At 37.5% G+C, this 20179-nt stretch overlaps 1 protein-coding gene across 1 annotated transcript in view; it reads left to right on the forward strand.

Moving 5' to 3' along the window:
* Positions 1 to 20179, forward strand: part of LOC110487510 (voltage-dependent T-type calcium channel subunit alpha-1I-like) — a 66284-nt gene that overhangs the window by 32575 nt on the left and 13530 nt on the right. Inside the window, exons 15-17 of the mRNA XM_036942586.1 lie at positions 11111 to 11236; positions 12743 to 12832; positions 16605 to 16797. Of these exons, the coding sequence (XP_036798481.1) occupies positions 11111 to 11236; positions 12743 to 12832; positions 16605 to 16797 (409 nt within the window). The remainder of the gene's footprint in view (positions 1 to 11110; positions 11237 to 12742; positions 12833 to 16604; positions 16798 to 20179) is intronic.

Raw genomic sequence — 20179 nt, forward strand, 5'->3', positions numbered from 1 at the left:
GTTTTATTGTAACTCATAACAGTAGTTAGTTATTGTATAAGTCCAGTATATTATACTTCATAACAGTAGTTAGTTATTGTATAAGTCCAGTTTTATTGTACTTTATAACAGTAGTTAGTTATTGTATAAGTCCAGTTTTATTGTACTTTATAACAGTAGTTAGTTATTGTATAAGTCCAGTTTTATTGTACTTTATAACAGTAGTTAGTTATTGTATAAGTCCAGTTTTATTGTACTTTATAACAGTAGTTAGTTATTGTATAAGTCCAGTATATTATACTTCATAACAGTAGTTAGTTATTGTATAAGTCCAGTTTTATTGTAACTCATAACAGTAGTTAGTTATTGTATAAGTCCAGTTTTATTGTAACTCATAACAGTAGTTAGTTATTGTATAAGTCCAGTTTTATTGTAACTCATAACAGTAGTTAGTTATTGTATAAGTCCAGTTTATTATACTTCATAACAGCAGTTAGTTATTGTATAAGTCCAGTTTATTATACTTCATAACAGTAGTTAGTTATTGTATAAGTCCAGTATATTATACTTCATAACAGCAGTTAGTTATTGTATAAGTCCAGTTTTATTGTAACTCATAACAGTAGTTAGTTATTGTATAAGTCCAGTTTATTATACTTCATAACAGCAGTTAGTTATTGTATAAGTCCAGTTTATTATACTTCATAACAGTAGTTAGTTATTGTATAAGTCCAGTATATTATACTTCATAACAGTAGTTAGTTATTGTATAAGTCCAGTATATTATACTTCATAACAGTAGTTAGTTATTGTATAAGTCCAGTATATTATACTTTATAACAGTAGTTAGTTATTGTATAAGTCCAGTATATTATACTTCATAACAGCAGTTAGTTATTGTATAAGTCCAGTGTATTATACTTTATAACAGTAGTTAGTTATTGTATAAGTCCAGTATATTGTACTTCATAACAGCAGTTAGTTATTGTATAAGTCCAGTTTTATTGTAACTCATAACAGCAGTTAGTTATTGTATAAGTCCAGTTTTATTGTAACTCATAACAGTAGTTAGTTATTGTATAAGTCCAGTTTTATTGTAACTCATAACAGCAGTTAGTTATTGTATAAGTCCAGTATATTATACTTCATAACAGCAGTTAGTTATTGTATAAGTCCAGTTTTATTGTAACTCATAACAGTAGTTAGTTATTGTATAAGTCCAGTATATTGTACTTCATAACAGCAGTTAGTTATTGTATAAGTCCAGTGTATTATACTTTATAACAGTAGTTAGTTATTGTATAAGTCCAGTATATTATACTTCATAACAGCAGTTAGTTATTGTATAAGTCCAGTTTTATTGTAACTCATAACAGTAGTTAGTTATTGTATAAGTCCAGTATATTGTACTTCATAACAGCAGTTAGTTATTGTATAAGTCCAGTGTATTATACTTTATAACAGTAGTTAGTTATTGTATAAGTCCAGTATATTATACTTCATAACAGCAGTTAGTTATTGTATAAGTCCAGTATATTATACTTCATAACAGTAGTTAGTTATTGTATAAGTCCAGTGTATTATACTTCATAACAGCAGTTAGTTATTGTATAAGTCCAGTGTATTATACTTTATAACAGTAGTTAGTTATTGTATAAGTCCAGTATATTGTACTTCATAACAGCAGTTAGTTATTGTATAAGTCCAGTTTTATTGTAACTCATAACAGCAGTTAGTTATTGTATAAGTCCAGTTTTATTGTAACTCATAACAGTAGTTAGTTATTGTATAAGTCCAGTATATTGTACTTCATAACAGCAGTTAGTTATTGTATAAGTCCAGTTTTATTGTAACTCATAACAGTAGTTAGTTATTGTATAAGTCCAGTTTTATTGTAACTCATAACAGTAGTTAGTTATTGTATAAGTCCAGTATATTATACTTCATAACAGTAGTTAGTTATTGTATAAGTCCAGTATATTGTACTTCATAACAGCAGTTAGTTATTGTATAAGTCCAGTTTTATTGTAACTCATAACAGTAGTTAGTTATTGTATAAGTCCAGTTTTATTGTAACTCATAACAGTAGTTAGTTATTGTATAAGTCCAGTATATTGTACTTCATAACAGCAGTTAGTTATTGTATAAGTCCAGTATATTATACTTCATAACAGCAGTTAGTTATTGTATAAGTCCAGTATATTATACTTCATAACAGCAGTTAGTTATTGTATAAGTCCAGTATATTATACTTCATAACAGCAGTTAGTTATTGTATAAGTCCAGTTTTATTGTACTTCATAACAGCAGTTAGTTATTGTATAAGTCCAGTTTTATTGTACTTCATAACAGCAGTTAGTTATTGTATAAGTCCAGTATATTATACTTCATAACAGTAGTTAGTTATTGTATAAGTCCAGTATATTGTACTTCATAACAGCAGTTAGTTATTGTATAAGTCCAGTTTTATTGTAACTCATAACAGTAGTTAGTTATTGTATAAGTCCAGTTTTATTGTAACTCATAACAGTAGTTAGTTATTGTATAAGTCCAGTATATTATACTTCATAACAGTAGTTAGTTATTGTATAAGTCCAGTATATTGTACTTCATAACAGCAGTTAGTTATTGTATAAGTCCAGTTTTATTGTAACTCATAACAGTAGTTAGTTATTGTATAAGTCCAGTTTTATTGTAACTCATAACAGTAGTTAGTTATTGTATAAGTCCAGTATATTATACTTTATAACAGCAGTTAGTTATTGTATAAGTCCAGTTTTATTGTAACTCATAACAGCAGTTAGTTATTGTATAAGTCCAGTATATTATACTTCATAACAGTAGTTAGTTATTGTATAAGTCCAGTATATTATACTTCATAACAGCAGTTAGTTATTGTATAAGTCCAGTTTTATTGTAACTCATAACAGCAGTTAGTTATTGTATAAGTCCAGTATATTATACTTCATAACAGTAGGTAGTTATTGTATAAGTCCAGTATATTATACTTCATAACAGTAGTTAGTTATTGTATAAGTCCAGTATATTGTACTTCATAACAGCAGTTAGTTATTGTATAAGTCCAGTTTTATTGTAACTCATAACAGTAGTTAGTTATTGTATAAGTCCAGTATATTGTACTTCATAACAGCAGTTAGTTATTGTATAAGTCCAGTTTTATTGTAACTCATAACAGTAGTTAGTTATTGTATAAGTCCAGTATATTGTACTTCATAACAGCAGTTAGTTATTGTATAAGTCCAGTTTTATTGTAACTCATAACAGTAGTTAGTTATTGTATAAGTCCAGTATATTGTACTTCATAACAGCAGTTAGTTATTGTATAAGTCCAGTATATTATACTTCATAACAGCAGTTAGTTATTGTATAAGTCCAGTATATTATACTTCATAACAGCAGTTAGTTATTGTATAAGTCCAGTATATTGTACTTCATAACAGCAGTTAGTTATTGTATAAGTCCAGTTTTATTGTAACTCATAACAGTAGTTAGTTATTGTATAAGTCCAGTATATTGTACTTCATAACAGTAGTTAGTTATTGTATAAGTCCAGTTTTATTGTACTTTATAACAGCAGTTAGTTATTGTATAAGTCCAGTATATTATACTTCATAACAGTAGTTAGTTATTGTATAAGTCCAGTTTTATTGTACTTCATAACAGCAGTTAGTTATTGTATAAGTCCAGTATATTATACTTCATAACAGCAGTTAGTTATTGTATAAGTCCAGTTTTATTGTAACTCATAACAGTAGTTAGTTATTGTATAAGTCCAGTTTTATTGTAACTCATAACAGCAGGTAGTTATTGTATAAGTCCAGTTTTATTGTAACTCATAACAGTAGTTAGTTATTGTATAAGTCCAGTTTTATTGTACTTTATAACAGTAGTTAGTTATTGTATAAGTCCAGTGTATTATACTTCATAACAGTAGTTAGTTATTGTATAAGTCCAGTTTTATTGTAACTCATAACAGTAGTTAGTTATTGTATAAGTCCAGTGTATTATACTTCATAACAGTAGTTAGTTATTGTATAAGTCCAGTTTTATTGTAACTCATAACAGTAGTTAGTTATTGTATAAGTCCAGTGTATTATACTTCATAACAGCAGTTAGTTATTGTATAGGTCCAGTATATTGTACTTCATAACAGCAGTTAGTTATTGTATAAGTCCAGTATATTATACTTCATAACAGTAGTTAGTTATTGTATAAGTCCAGTATATTATACTTCATAACAGTAGTTAGTTATTGTATAAGTCCAGTATATTATACTTCATAACAGTAGTTAGTTATTGTATAAGTCCAGTATATTATACTTCATAACAGCAGTTAGTTATTGTATAAGTCCAGTATATTATACTTCATAACAGCAGTTAGTTATTGTATAAGTCCAGTTTTATTGTACTTCATAACAGCAGTTAGTTATTGTATAAGTCCAGTGTATTATACTTTATAACAGCAGTTAGTTATTGTATAAGTCCAGTATATTATACTTCATAACAGTAGTTAGTTATTGTATAAGTCCAGTATATTATACTTCATAACAGTAGTTAGTTATTGTATAAGTCCAGTATATTATACTTCATAACAGTAGTTAGTTATTGTATAAGTCCAGTATATTATACTTCATAACAGTAGTTAGTTATTGTATAAGTCCAGTATATTATACTTCATAACAGTAGTTAGTTATTGTATAAGTCCAGTATATTATACTTCATAACAGCAGTTAGTTATTGTATAAGTCCAGTTTTATTGTAACTCATAACAGCAGTTAGTTATTGTATAAGTCCAGTTTTATTGTAACTCATAACAGTAGTTAGTTATTGTATAAGTCCAGTGTATTATACTTTATAACAGTAGTTAGTTATTGTATAAGTCCAGTATATTATACTTCATAACAGTAGTTAGTTATTGTATAAGTCCAGTATATTATACTTCATAACAGTAGTTAGTTATTGTATAGGTCCAGTTTTATTGTAACTCATAACAGTAGTTAGTTATTGTATAAGTCCAGTATATTATACTTTATAACAGTAGTTAGTTATTGTATAAGTCCAGTTTATTATACTTCATAACAGTAGTTAGTTATTGTATAAGTCCAGTTTTATTGTACTTCATAACAGTAGTTAGTTATTGTATAAGTCCAGTTTTATTGTAACTTATAACAGTAGTTAGTTATTGTATAAGTCCAGTATATTATACTTTATAACAGTAGTTAGTTATTGTATAAGTCCAGTTTATTATACTTCATAACAGTAGTTAGTTATTGTATAAGTCCAGTTTTATTGTAACTCATAACAGTAGTTAGTTATTGTATAAGTCCAGTTTTATTGTAACTCATAACAGTAGTTAGTTATTGTATAAGTCCAGTGTATTATACTTCATAACAGTAGTTAGTTATTGTATAAGTCCAGTATATTATACTTCATAACAGCAGTTAGTTATTGTATAAGTCCAGTATATTATACTTCATAACAGCAGTTAGTTATTGTATAAGTCCAGTATATTATACTTCATAACAGCAGTTAGTTATTGTATAAGTCCAGTATATTATACTTCATAACAGTAGTTAGTTATTGTATAAGTCCAGTTTTATTGTAACTCATAACAGTAGTTAGTTATTGTATAAGTCCAGTTTTATTGTAACTCATAACAGCAGTTAGTTATTGTATAAGTCCAGTATATTATACTTTATAACAGTAGTTAGTTATTGTATAAGTCCAGTATATTATACTTCATAACAGCAGTTAGTTATTGTATAAGTCCAGTATATTATACTTCATAACAGCAGTTAGTTATTGTGTAAGTCCAGTGTATTATACTTTATAACAGTAGTTAGTTATTGTATAAGTCCAGTTGTATTGTACTTCATAACAGCAGTTAGTTATTGTATAAGTCAAGTTTTATTGTAACTCATAACAGTAGTTAGTTATTGTATAAGTCCAGTTTTATTGTAACTCATAACAGTAGTTAGTTATTGTATAAGTCCAGTATATTATACTTCATAACAGTAGTTAGTTATTGTATAAGTCCAGTATATTATACTTCATAACAGCAGTTAGTTATTGTATAAGTCCAGTATATTATACTTTATAACAGTAGTTAGTTATTGTATAAGTCCAGTATATTATACTTCATAACAGCAGTTAGTTATTGTATAAGTCCAGTTTTATTGTAACTCATAACAGTAGTTAGTTATTGTATAAGTCCAGTATATTGTACTTCATAACAGCAGTTAGTTATTGTATAAGTCCAGTTTTATTGTAACTCATAACAGTAGTTAGTTATTGTATAAGTCCAGTATATTGTACTTCATAACAGCAGTTAGTTATTGTATAAGTCCAGTTTTATTGTAACTCATAACAGTAGTTAGTTATTGTATAAGTCCAGTATATTGTACTTCATAACAGCAGTTAGTTATTGTATAAGTCCAGTTTTATTGTAACTCATAACAGTAGTTAGTTATTGTATAAGTCCAGTATATTGTACTTCATAACAGCAGTTAGTTATTGTATAAGTCCAGTTTTATTGTAACTCATAACAGTAGTTAGTTATTGTATAAGTCCAGTATATTGTACTTCATAACAGCAGTTAGTTATTGTATAAGTCCAGTATATTATACTTCATAACAGCAGTTAGTTATTGTATAAGTCCAGTATATTATACTTCATAACAGTAGTTAGTTATTGTATAAGTCCAGTTTTATTGTAACTCATAACAGTAGTTAGTTATTGTATAAGGGGCGGCAGGGTAGCCTAGTGGTTAGAGCGTTGGACTAGTAACCGGAAGGTTGCGAGTTCAAACCCCCGAGCTGACAAGGTACAAATCTGTCGTTCTGCCCCTGAACAGGCAGTTAACCCACTGTTCCCAGGCCGTCATTGAAAATAAGAATTTGTTCTTAACTGACTTGCCTGGTTAAATAAAGGTAAAATTAAAAAAAAAAAAAAAAAAAAAAAAATAAGTCCAGTGTATTGTACTTCATAACAGCAGTTAGTTATTGTATAAGTCCAGTTTTATTGTAACTCATAACAGTAGTTAGTTATTGTATAAGTCCAGTATATTATACTTCATAACAGCAGTTAGTTATTGTATAAGTCCAGTATATTATACTTCATAACAGTAGTTAGTTATTGTATAAGTCCAGTATATTATACTTCATAACAGCAGTTAGTTATTGTATAAGTCCAGTATATTATACTTCATAACAGTAGTTAGTTATTGTATAAGTCCAGTATATTATACTTCATAACAGCAGTTAGTTATTGTATAAGTCCAGTTTTATTGTAACTCATAACAGTAGTTAGTTATTGTATAAGTCCAGTTTTATTGTAACTCATAACAGTAGTTAGTTATTGTATAAGTCCAGTTTTATTGTAACTCATAACAGCAGTTAGTTATTGTATAAGTCCAGTATATTATACTTCATAACAGCAGTTAGTTATTGTATAAGTCCAGTTTTATTGTAACTCATAACAGCAGTTAGTTATTGTATAAGTCCAGTTTTATTGTAACTCATAACAGTAGTTAGTTATTGTATAAGTCCAGTATATTATACTTCATAACAGTAGTTAGTTATTGTATAAGTCCAGTATATTATACTTCATAACAGCAGTTAGTTATTGTATAAGTCCAGTTTTATTGTAACTCATAACAGTAGTTAGTTATTGTATAAGTCCAGTATATTATACTTCATAACAGTAGTTAGTTATTGTATAAGTCCAGTATATTGTACTTCATAACAGCAGTTAGTTATTGTATAAGTCCAGTATATTATACTTCATAACAGTAGTTAGTTATTGTATAAGTCCAGTTTTATTGTAACTCATAACAGTAGTTAGTTATTGTATAAGTCCAGTATATTATACTTCATAACAGTAGTTAGTTATTGTATAAGTCCAGTATATTATACTTCATAACAGTAGTTAGTTATTGTATAAGTCCAGTATATTGTACTTCATAACAGCAGTTAGTTATTGTATAAGTCCAGTTTTATTGTAACTCATAACAGTAGTTAGTTATTGTATAAGTCCAGTTTTATTGTAACTCATAACAGTAGTTAGTTATTGTATAAGTCCAGTATATTATACTTCATAACAGTAGTTAGTTATTGTATAAGTCCAGTATATTATACTTCATAACAGCAGTTAGTTATTGTATAAGTCCAGTTTTATTGTAACTCATAACAGCAGTTAGTTATTGTATAAGTCCAGTATATTATACTTCATAACAGCAGTTAGTTATTGTATAAGTCCAGTTTTATTGTAACTCATAACAGCAGTTAGTTATTGTATAAGTCCAGTTTTATTGTAACTCATAACAGTAGTTAGTTATTGTATAAGTCCAGTATATTATACTTCATAACAGTAGTTAGTTATTGTATAAGTCCAGTTTTATTGTAACTCATAACAGTAGTTAGTTATTGTATAAGTCCAGTATATTATACTTCATAACAGTAGTTAGTTATTGTATAAGTCCAGTTTTATTGTACTTTATAACAGTAGTTAGTTATTGTATAAGTCCAGTTTTATTGTACTTTATAACAGTAGTTAGTTATTGTATAAGTCCAGTTTTATTGTACTTTATAACAGTAGTTAGTTATTGTATAAGTCCAGTATATTATACTTCATAACAGTAGTTAGTTATTGTATAAGTCCAGTTTTATTGTAACTCATAACAGTAGTTAGTTATTGTATAAGTCCAGTTTTATTGTAACTCATAACAGTAGTTAGTTATTGTATAAGTCCAGTTTTATTGTAACTCATAACAGTAGTTAGTTATTGTATAAGTCCAGTTTTATTGTAACTCATAACAGTAGTTAGTTATTGTATAAGTCCAGTATATTATACTTCATAACAGTAGTTAGTTATTGTATAAGTCCAGTATATTATACTTCATAACAGCAGTTAGTTATTGTATAAGTCCAGTTTTATTGTAACTCATAACAGTAGTTAGTTATTGTATAAGTCCAGTATATTATACTTCATAACAGTAGGTAGTTATTGTATAAGTCCAGTTTTATTGTACTTTATAACAGTAGTTAGTTATTGTATAAGTCCAGTATATTATACTTCATAACAGCAGGTAGTTATTGTATAAGTCCAGTTTTATTGTAACTCATAACAGTAGTTAGTTATTGTATAAGTCCAGTATATTGTACTTCATAACAGCAGTTAGTTATTGTATAAGTCCAGTATATTATACTTCATAACAGCAGTTAGTTATTGTATAAGTCCAGTATATTATACTTCATAACAGCAGTTAGTTATTGTATAAGTCCAGTTTTATTGTACTTTATAACAGTAGTTAGTTATTGTATAAGTCCAGTATATTATACTTCATAACAGTAGTTAGTTATTGTATAAGTCCAGTATATTATACTTCATAACAGCAGTTAGTTATTGTATAAGTCCAGTTTTATTGTACTTTATAACAGTAGTTAGTTATTGTATAAGTCCAGTATATTATACTTCATAACAGTAGTTAGTTATTGTATAAGTCCAGTATATTATACTTCATAACAGTAGTTAGTTATTGTATAAGTCCAGTTTTATTGTAACTCATAACAGTAGTTAGTTATTGTATAAGTCCAGTATATTATACTTCATAACAGTAGTTAGTTATTGTATAAGTCCAGTTTTATTGTAACTCATAACAGTAGTTAGTTATTGTATAAGTCCAGTATATTATACTTCATAACAGTAGTTAGTTATTGTATAAGTCCAGTATATTATACTTCATAACAGTAGTTAGTTATTGTATAAGTCCAGTATATTATACTTCATAACAGTAGTTAGTTATTGTATAAGTCCAGTATATTATACTTCATAACAGTAGTTAGTTATTGTATAAGTCCAGTATATTATACTTCATAACAGTAGTTAGTTATTGTATAAGTCCAGTTTTATTGTACTTTATAACAGTAGTTAGTTATTGTATAAGTCCAGTATATTATACTTCATAACAGCAGTTAGTTATTGTATAAGTCCAGTTTTATTGTAACTCATAACAGCAGTTAGTTATTGTATAAGTCCAGTATATTATACTTCATAACAGTAGTTAGTTATTGTATAAGTCCAGTATATTGTACTTCATAACAGAAATGTGCTGTGTTGTCCATTTCTCCTCACATCTGACTGTGTTTATGATGTTTGTGAAGGTGAAGGAGCATGTGATTTGATTGGACTTTCTGTCTGTTGATTTCTTATTGAACTTATTCTCTTTTATCTTCACTCTTCATTATTCTCTCTTTCTCTTCTTCCCGTTTTTATCCTCTCAGTCCATCTGAGGTGTGTTATTGTGCTGTTTCTCTGATGTGTCTTTTCTCTCTGATAAGACTAGTCTGATTGAACTGTGATAACATGTCACTCAGGAAGAGAATCCATACTGTCTGTCTGTCTGTCTGTCTGTCTGTCTGTCTGTCTGTCTGTCTGTCTGTCTGTCTGCCTGTCTGTCTGTCTGTCTGTCTGTCTGTCTGTCTGTCTGTCTGTCTGTCTGTCTGTCTGTCTGTCTGTCTGTCTGTCTGTCTGTCTGTCTGTCTGTCTGTCTGTCTGTCTGTCTGTCTGTCTGTCTGTCTGTCTGTCTTCCTATGCTTTCTAAAAACAGTGTTATGTACACTGTTCACATACTCCCTAATTATCTCATCACTTAAACATCTCTTCTGTTATTGACTGATCTCCTCGGATGTGTTGTTGTCGTCAAAATGAATCAACCGAGTTGAAGGAGAAGACTAACTATTTTTGATGGAACCTTGAAGGACAATAAAGATGTTGTGAATGTGAAATCTGAATCTAACTGTAATGTTCCATGCTGAGTAGATCTCAGAGGAGAAGAGAGAAGTGGAGTAGCCGAACACAAGGGATTGTCTTCTTTCATCCTCAACGGGGCTTTTATGCGCATGTCTTTCACTGTGTGTGTTTTTAACATAGGTTCATGTCTTTCACTGTGTGTGTTCTTAACATTGGTTCATGTCTTGTATTGTTCCCTCAGTTGTTCAAAGGGAAGTTTTACGACCAATGTCTTATGAAGTGTCATGTGGCCTTATAATGCACTTATAACCCATATCACGGGTATACATAATCAGACTAATTGTCCTGTTGTCCCCTCTCAGCTGTTCAAGGGGAAGTTTTACTACTGCCTGGGTCTAGAGGTGAAGAACATCACCAACAAGTCTGACTGTCTCCAGGCTAACTACAGATGGGTTCACCACAAATACAACTTTGATAACCTGGGACAGGTAGGAGGGGGCAGGGTGGGGTGTGTGAATGGATATAGACAGAGAGAGAGAGAGTTAGACAGGTAGGAGGGGCAGGGAGGTGTGTGTGAATGGATATGGACAGAGAGAGAGAGTTAGACAGGTAGGAGGGGGCAGGGTGGTGTGTGTGAATGGATATGGACAGAGAGAGAGTTAGACAGGTAGGAGGGGCAGGGTGGTGTGTGTGAATGGATATGGACAGAGAGAGAGTTAGACAGGTAGGAGGGGGCAGGGTGGTGTGTGTGAATGGATATGGACAGAGAGAGAGTTAGACAGGTAGGAGGGGACAGGTTGGTGTGTGTGAATAGATATGGACAGAGAAAGAGAGTTAGACAGGTAGGAGGGGGCAGGGAGGTGTGTGTGAATGGATATGGACAGAGAGAGAGTTAGACAGGTAGGAGGGGCAGGGAGGTGTGTGTGAATGGATATGGACAGAGAGAGAGTTAGACAGGTAGGAGGGGGCAGGGTGGTGTGTGTGAATGGATATGGACACAGAGAGAGAGTTAGACAGGTAGGAGGGGGCAGGGAGGTGTGTGTGAATGGATATGGACAGAGAGAGAGAGAGTTAGACAGGTAGGAGGGGGCAGGGTGGTGTGTGTGAATGGATATGGACAGAGAGAGTTAGACAGGTAGGAGGGGGCAGGGTGGTGTGTGTGAATGGATATGGACAGAGAGAGAGAGTTAGACAGGTAGGAGAGGGCAGGGTGGTGTGTGTGAATGGATATAGACAGAGAGAGAGAGAGTTAGACAGGTAGGAGGGGCAGGGTGGTGTGTGTGAATGGATATGGACAGAGAGAGAGTTAGACAGGTAGGAGGGGGCAGGGTGGTGTGTGTGAATGGATATGGACAGAGAGAGAGTTAGACAGGTAGGAGGGGGCAGGGTGGTGTGTGTGAATGGATATGGACAGAGAGAGAGTTAGACAGGTAGGAGGGGGCAGGGTGGTGTGTGTGAATAGATATGGACAGAGAGAGAGAGTTAGACAGGTAGGAGGGGGAAGGGAGGTGTGTGTGAATGGATATGGACAGAGAGAGAGGGGTAGACAGGTAGGAGGGGCAGGGAGGTGTGTGTGAATGGATATGGACAGAAAGAGAGAGTTAGACAGGTAGGAGGGGGCAGGGCAGTGTGTGTGACTGGATATGGACAGAGAGAGAGAGTTAGACAGGTAGGAGGGGCAGGGCGGTGTGTAAAGGTTGGTGTGTGTGAATGGATATGGACAGAGAGAGAGAGTTAGACAGGTAGGAGGGGGCAGGGTGGGGTGTGTGAATGGATATGGACAGAGAGAGAGAGGTAGACAGGTAGGGGACGGTTTGTGAAGTGTGTATGAATAGTGTTTGTGGAATGTTAATAAAGAAACATATTTTTAAAAGTGTGTGAGAGACAGAGAGTCCTTATCATGAGACACTGAGTCTCTAGAGGTGTCGGGTTCATAAATCACCGACTAACTGTCTGTCTGGTAAATAAACAGACTGTGTTTCTGTCTCCTCCAGGCTCTGATGTCTCTGTTTGTGCTGGCATCTAAAGACGGCTGGGTCAACATCATGTACCATGGTCTGGATGCTGTGGGCATAGACCAACAGGTACTGTAGAACACACACAGGGCTGTTGCAGTGACCATATTGCCGCCACACCAGCAGTCATGAGTCATGACCGCCAAATTCTACACGGTAATCTCCTCTTATGCACTCTGGACCCAGCTCACTAACTACCATCAGGTCCTAACGCTCTGGTACTCAGGGCTCTGTTGTCCCTCTAACCACCATCAGGTCCTAACGGCCTGGTACTCAGGGCTCTGTTGTCCCTCTAACCACCATCAGGTCCTAACGGCTTGGTACTCAGGGCTCTGTTGTCCCTCTAACCACCATCAGGTCCTAACGGCCTGGTACTCAGGGCTCTGTTGTCCTAACGGCCTGGTACTCAGGGCTCTGTTGTCCTAACGGCCTGGTACTCAGGGCTCTGTTGTCCTAACGGCCTGGTACTCAGGGCTCTGTTGTCCTAACGGCCTGGTACTCAGGGCTCTGTTGTCCTAACGGCCTGGTACTCAGGGCTCTGTTGTCTTAACGGCCTGGTACTCAGGGCTCTGTTGTCCTAACGGCCTGGTACTCAGGGCTCTGTTGTCCTAATGGCCTGGTACTCAGGGCTCTGATGTCCCTCTAACCACCATCAGGTCCTAACGGCCTGGTACTCAGGGCTCTGTTGTCCTAACGGCCTGGTACTCAGGGCTCTGTTGTCCTAACGGCCTGGTACTCAGGGCTCTGTTGTCCTAACGGCCTGGTACTCAGGGCTCTGTTGTCCTAACGGCCTGGTACTCAGGGCTCTGTTGTCCTAACGGCCTGGTACTCAGGGCTCTGTTGTCCTAACGGCCTGGTACTCAGGGCTCTGTTGTCTTAACGGCCTGGTACTCAGGGCTCTGTTGTCCTAACGGCCTGGTACTCAGGGCTCTGTTGTCCTAATGGCCTGGTACTCAGGGCTCTGATGTCCCTCTAACCACCATCAGGTCGTTTAACAATACATAACCTACCGCATATTACAAAAACATTTAAACATTTAAGATATCTTTGGTACATAATTGGTATAGTCTAAATTAAACAAATTCAGTTAGCCTGCAATTATAGTGAGTTTGTGTTTGATTTTGAACAGCCTAGTAGCAGGGTATTTTTGATATTTTGATAATTACCTTCAGCTACACATAATATCTTACTAGTATGAGACTTGTATGAGGCTAGTATGAGGCTAGTATGAGGCTTGTAATGAGGCTAGTATGAGGCTTGTATGAGGCTAGTATGAGGCTAGTATGAGGCTTGTATGAGGCTAGTATGAGGCTAGTATGAGGCTAGTATGAGGCTAGTATGAGGCTAGTATGAGGCTTGTATGAGGCTAGTATGAGGCTAGTATGAGGCTAGTATGAGGCTAGTATGAGGCTAGTATGAGGCTTGTATGAGGCTAGTATGAGGCTAGTATGAGGCTAGTATGAGGCTAGTATGAGGCTTGTATGAGGCTAGTATGAGGCTAGTATGAGGCTAGTATGAGGCTAGTATGAGGCTAGTATGAGGCTTGTATGAGGCTAGTATGAGGCTAGTATGAGGCTAGTATGAGGCTAGTATGAGGCTAGTATGAGGCTTGTATGAGGCTAGTATGAGGCTAGTATGAGGCTAGTATGAGGCTAGTATGAGGCATGTATGAGGCTAGTATGAGGCTAGTATGAGGCTAGTATGAGGCTTGTATGAGGCTAGTGTGAGGCTAGTGTGAGGCTAGTATGAGGCTAGTATGAGGCTAGTATGAGACTAGTATGAGGCATGTATGAGGCTTGTATGAGGCTAGTATGAGGCTAGTATGAGGCTTGTATGAGGCTAGTATGAGGCTTGTATGAGGCTAGTATGAGGCTTGTATGAGGCTAGTATGAGGCTTGTATGAGGCTAGAATGAGGCTAGTATGAGGCTAGTATGAGGCTTGTATGAGGCTAGTATGAGGCTAATATGAGGCTAGTATGAGGCTAGTATGAGGCTTGTATGAGGCTAGTATGAGGCTTGTATGAGGCTAGTATGAGGCTTGTATGAGGCTAGTATGAGGCTTGTATGAGGCTAGTATGAGGCTTGTATGAGACTAGTATGAGGCTAGTATGAGGCTAGTATGAGGCTTGTATGAGGCTAGTATGAGGCTTGTATGAGGCTAGTATGAGGCTTGTATGAGGCTAGTATGAGGCTAGTATGAGGCTAGTATGAGGCTTGTATGAGGCTAGTATGAGGCTTGTATGAGGCTAGTATGAGGCTTGTATGAGGCTAGTATGAGGCTAGTATGAGGCTAGTATGAGGCTTGTATGAGGCTAGTATGAGGCTTGTATGAGGCTAGTATGAGGCTAGTATGAGGCTAGTATGAGGCTTGTATGAGGCTAGTATGAGGCTAGTATGAGGCTAGTATGAGGCTAGTATGAGGCTAGTATGAGGCTTGTATGAGGCTAGTATGAGGCTATTATGAGGCTAGTATGAGGCTAGTATGAGGCTTGTATGAGGCTAGTATGAGGCTAGTATGAGGCTAGTATGAGGCTAGTATGAGGCTAGTATGAGGCTAGTATGAGGCTAGTATGAGGCTTGTATGAGGCTAGTATGAGGCTAGTATGAGGCTAGTATGAGGCTTGTATGAGGCTAGTATGAGGCTAGTATGAGGCTAGTATGAGGCTAGTATGTGTGGAGGCCTGAACAAGCTAAACGTGTTTATGTTAATTAACATTCAATTACTGTGAGACCGAAAGTCTTCTGCTTGACAATAACTGGCTGACAAAATTGCATGACCGCCACAGCCCTACACACACACACGCGCACACACAGCCCTACACACACACACACACACACAGTTGGGTCAACGTCATGTACCACGGACTGGACGCTGTGGGCATAGACAGGTATACATTAAAACACGTACGCACACTCACACACAGAAACGGGCAGACACACACACATACACACGCGTACACACACACACACTCACTCACCCACTCACTCACTCACTCACACACACACAAACACATATACACATTCGCTGTAAAACAATTGAGTGGAAAAGTGGGCTGCAAACAAGTTTTCCTGCTGAAAATAATGTGTTGGATGAGTCAGCAGATTTCTTTGACTCTCCTGTTGTCCCTTATTGAAAACCAGAACATGTCTTCCTCCTTGCTTCTTCTTTTTCTCTTGCCCTTTGACCTCTCTTTCGTATCCATTTTTGCTTTTCAATCTCTCCCCCTCACCTCTTCTCCTCCCTTTTCCCCCCATGCCCATTTACTCTCTCTCTCTCTCACCTCTCCCACTCCCCTCCTCCCCCTCCTTCCCCTTCTCCCTTTCAGCCTATGGATGCTGATCTTCCTCCTTCCTGAATGAACTAACATCTCTTTCCTCCCCCCCCCCCCTCTCTCCCTCTTCCTCTCTCTCTCTCTTTCTCCCCTGCCCCTCTCTCCCCATCCCCCTCTCTATCCTCATCCCCCTCTCTCTCCCTCTCTCTCTCTCTCTCTACCCTTCCTCCCCCTCTCTCCCCCTCCCCCCTCTCTCTATGTCCCTCCCTCTCCCCCTCTCCCTCTCGCTCTATCCCCCCCTCTCTCTCTACCCTCCCCCTCTTTATCTCCCTCTCTCCCCCTTTCTATCTCCCTCTCTCTCCCCCTCTGTCTCCCCCTCTCTCTCTATCTTCCTCCCTCCCTCTCTCCCTCCCTCCCTCTCTCTCTCCTCCCTCTCTCTCTCCCCCTCTCCCTCTCTCTCCCTCCCTCTCTCTCCTCCCTCTCTCTCTCCCTCCCTCTCTCTCTCCTCCCTCTCTCTCTCCCTCCCTCTCTCTCTCCTCTCCCTCTCTCTCCCTCCCTCTCTCCTCCAGCCGTCTATTAACAACAATCCGTGGATGCTCCTGTACTTCATTTCCTTCCTCCTCATCGTCAGTTTCTTCGTTCTCAACATGTTCGTGGGCGTGGTGGTGGAGAACTTCCACAAGTGCAGACAGAACCAGGAAGTGGAGGAGGCCAAAAGGAGGGAGGAGAAACGACAGAGACGCATGGAGAAGAAGAGGAGGAGTAAGTGAGGGATGGATGGGGATGGAGAGAGAGAGGGATGGAATGGAGATGGAGGGAGGTGGGAGGGATGGAATGGAGGAATGGAGATGGAGGGAGGGGGAGGGAAGGAATGGGGGAAGGAGGGATGGAGGGGGGAGGGATGGGGAAGGAAAGAGAGAGAGGAGGAATGGAGGGTGAAGATAGATAGGGTTACATAGAGGAAAAGTAAAGTCGTTTCAATTTTTATCAAATCACATTTTATTTGTCACGTGCTGAGTATAACAGGTGTAGACTTTACTGTGAAATGCTTACTGGAGAGGCCTTTCCCAACAGCGCAGAGTTAAAGTGTCCAATGAATGGGAAAGTGTCCAATAAAGTGTCCAATGGATGAGTGTGAAAGTGTCCAATGAATGAGTGTGAAAGTGTCCAATGGATGAGTGTGAAAGTGTCCAATGGATGAGTGTGAAAGTGTCCAATGAATGAGTGTGAAAGTGTCCAATGGATGAGTGTGAAAGTGTCCAATGGATGAGTGTGAAAGTGTCCAATGGATGAGTGTGAAAGTGTCCAATGAATGAGTGTGAAAGTGTCCAATGGATGAGTGTGAAAGTGTCCAATGGATGAGTGTGAAAGTGTCCAATGGATGAGTGTGCATAGAGGCCGTGCAACAACAACAAAAAGGGGTCTATGCATATAGTCTGGGTTGTAGTTTGATGAAGTGTTTGGCAGTCTGATGGCTGGTGTATGTACAGGATACACATGGTATACACCTTCCTACTGAATGCTTACTGCCAGGTTCCTTCTCTATAATGACACAACAATAAGACATAATAACACAACACAGCTATTCTTCAACATATTCTTATAGCCTAAATATTGTTATCTTTTTGTTGATTGATATCCATTGAATTGTGTCCATTTTCTGTTATGAAATATTTGCACAAATATGAAAAGATAGATGGTATAATCATGAAATAATATACATTTAGATCATACAATGGACAAACCTTACCTTACATTGAGATCTTTACATTTGTCAGTTAAGTCCCTGCTCCTTCTGTCCTTTCAAATTCAAATCCAAGTGTTTCAGTTGGGCAAATAAGACCCTCCAAGAACCCCCACCAACTAAAGAGGTTCCTCGATGAACCCCACCTCCTATGGGGTTCTTGGAAGAACCTTTTGGGGGGCATTTTGAGTGCCAAGAACTCTAAGGTTCTTTGACGAACTTCAAGGATCTGAGAAGAACCCTTGTTAAACAACACATTTTTAGAGTGTATAGTTATTGTTAAAAAGGTAGAAACACGTCAAATAGCATGAGATTCATTGAACCAATTCTGAGAAGTAGAAAAATAAGAAGATGAAAGTGTGATTAAAAGTTAGGGAGGATTGGGTCAAACTGAAAGTTGTGGAGGATGGGGTCAAACTGAAAGTTGGGGAGGATGGGGTCAATCTGAAAGTTGGGGAGGATGGGGTCAAACTGAAAGTTGGGGAGGATGGGGTCAAACTGAAAGTTGGGGAGGATGGGGTCAAACTGAAAGTTGTGGAGGATGGGGTCAAACTGAAAGTTGGGGAGGATGGGGTCAATCTGAAAGTTGGGGAGGATGGGGTCAAACTGAAAGTTGGGGAGGATGGGGTCAAACTGAAAGTTGGGGAGGATGGGGTCAAACTGAAAGTTGGGGAGGATGGGGTCAAACTGAAAGTTGGGGAGGATGGGGTCAAACTGAAAGTTGGGGAGGATTGGGTCAAACTGAAAGTTGGGGAGGATGGGGTCAAACTGAAAGTTGGGGAGGATTGGGTCAAACTGAAGGTTGGGGAGGATTGGGTCAAACTGAAAGTTGGGGAGGATGGGGTCAAACTGAAAGTTGGGGAGGATTGGGTCAAACTGAAAGTTGGGGAGGATGGGGTCAAACTGAAAGTTGGGGAGGATGGGGTCAAACTGAAAGTTAGGGAGGATGGGGTCAAACTGAAAGTTGGGGAGGATGGGGTCAAACTGAAAGTTAGGGAGGATGGGGTCAAACTGAAAGTTGGGGAGGATGGGGTCAAACTGAAAGTTGGGGAGGATGGGGTCAAACTGAAAGTTGGGGAGGATTGGGTCAAACTGAAAGTTGGGGAGGATGGGGTCAAACTGAAAGTTGGGGAGGATTGGGTCAAACTGAAAGTTGTGGAGGATGGGGTCAAACTGAAAGTTGTGGAGGATGGGGTCAAACTGAAAGTTGGGGAGGATGGGGTCAAACTGAAAGTTGGGGAGGATGGGGTCAAACTGAAAGTTGGGGAGGATTGGGTCAAACTGAAAGTTGGGGAGGATGGGGTCAAACTGAAAGTTGGGGAGGATGGGGTCAAACTGAAAGTTGGGGAGGATGGGTCAAACTGAAAGTTGGGGAGGATGGGGTCAAACTGAAAGTTGGGGAGGATGGGGTCAAACTGAAAGTTGTGGAGGATGGGGTCAAACTGAAAGTTGGGGAGGATGGGGTCAAACTGAAAGTTGGGGAGGATGGGGTCAAACTGAAAGTTGGGGAGGATTGGGTCAAACTGAAAGTTGGGGAGGATGGGGTCAAACTGAAAGTTGGGGAGGATGGGGTCAAACTGAAAGTTGGGGAGGATGGGTCAAAATGAAATTTGGGGAGGATGGGGTCAAACTGAAAGTTGTGGAGGATGGGGTCAAACTGAAAGTTGGGGAGGATGGGGTCAAACTGAAAGTTGGGGAGGATGGGGTCAAACTGAAAGTTGGGGAGGATGGGGTCAAACTGAAAGTTGGGGAGGATTGGGTCAAACTGAAAGTTGGGGAGGATGGGTCAAACTGAAAGTTGGGGAGGATGGGTCAAACTGAAAGTTGGGGAGGATGGGTCAAACTGAATGTTGGGGAGGATGGGTCAAACTGAAAGTTGGGGAGGATGGGTCAAACTGAAAGTTGGGGAGGATGGGGTCAAACTGAAAGTTGGGGAGGATGGGTCAAACTGAAAGTTGGGGAGGATGGGGTCAAACTGAAAGTTGGGGAGGATGGGGTCAAACTGAAAGTTGGGGAGGATGGGTCAAACTGAAAGTTGGGGAGGATGGGGTCAAACTGAAAGTTGTGGAGGATGGGGTCAAACTGAAAGTTGGGGAGGATGGGGTCAAACTGAAAGTTGGGGAGGATGGGGTCAAACTGAAAGTTGGGGAGGATTGGGTCAAACTGAACGTTGGGGAGGATGGGGTCAAACTGAAAGTTGTGGAGGATGGGGTCAAACTGAAAGTTGGGGAGGATGGGGTCAAACTGAACGTTGGGGAGGATGGGGTCAAACTGAAAGTTGGGGAGGATTGGGTCAAACTGAACGTTGGGGAGGATGGGGTCAAACTGAAAGTTGGGGAGGATGGGGTCAAACTGAAAGTTGGGGAGGATGGGGTCAAACTGAAAGTTGGGGAGGATGGG

Source organism: Oncorhynchus mykiss, chromosome 13 (genome assembly GCF_013265735.2).
Source record: "Oncorhynchus mykiss isolate Arlee chromosome 13, USDA_OmykA_1.1, whole genome shotgun sequence".
In the NCBI taxonomy this organism is placed as follows: Eukaryota; Metazoa; Chordata; class Actinopteri; order Salmoniformes; family Salmonidae; genus Oncorhynchus; species Oncorhynchus mykiss.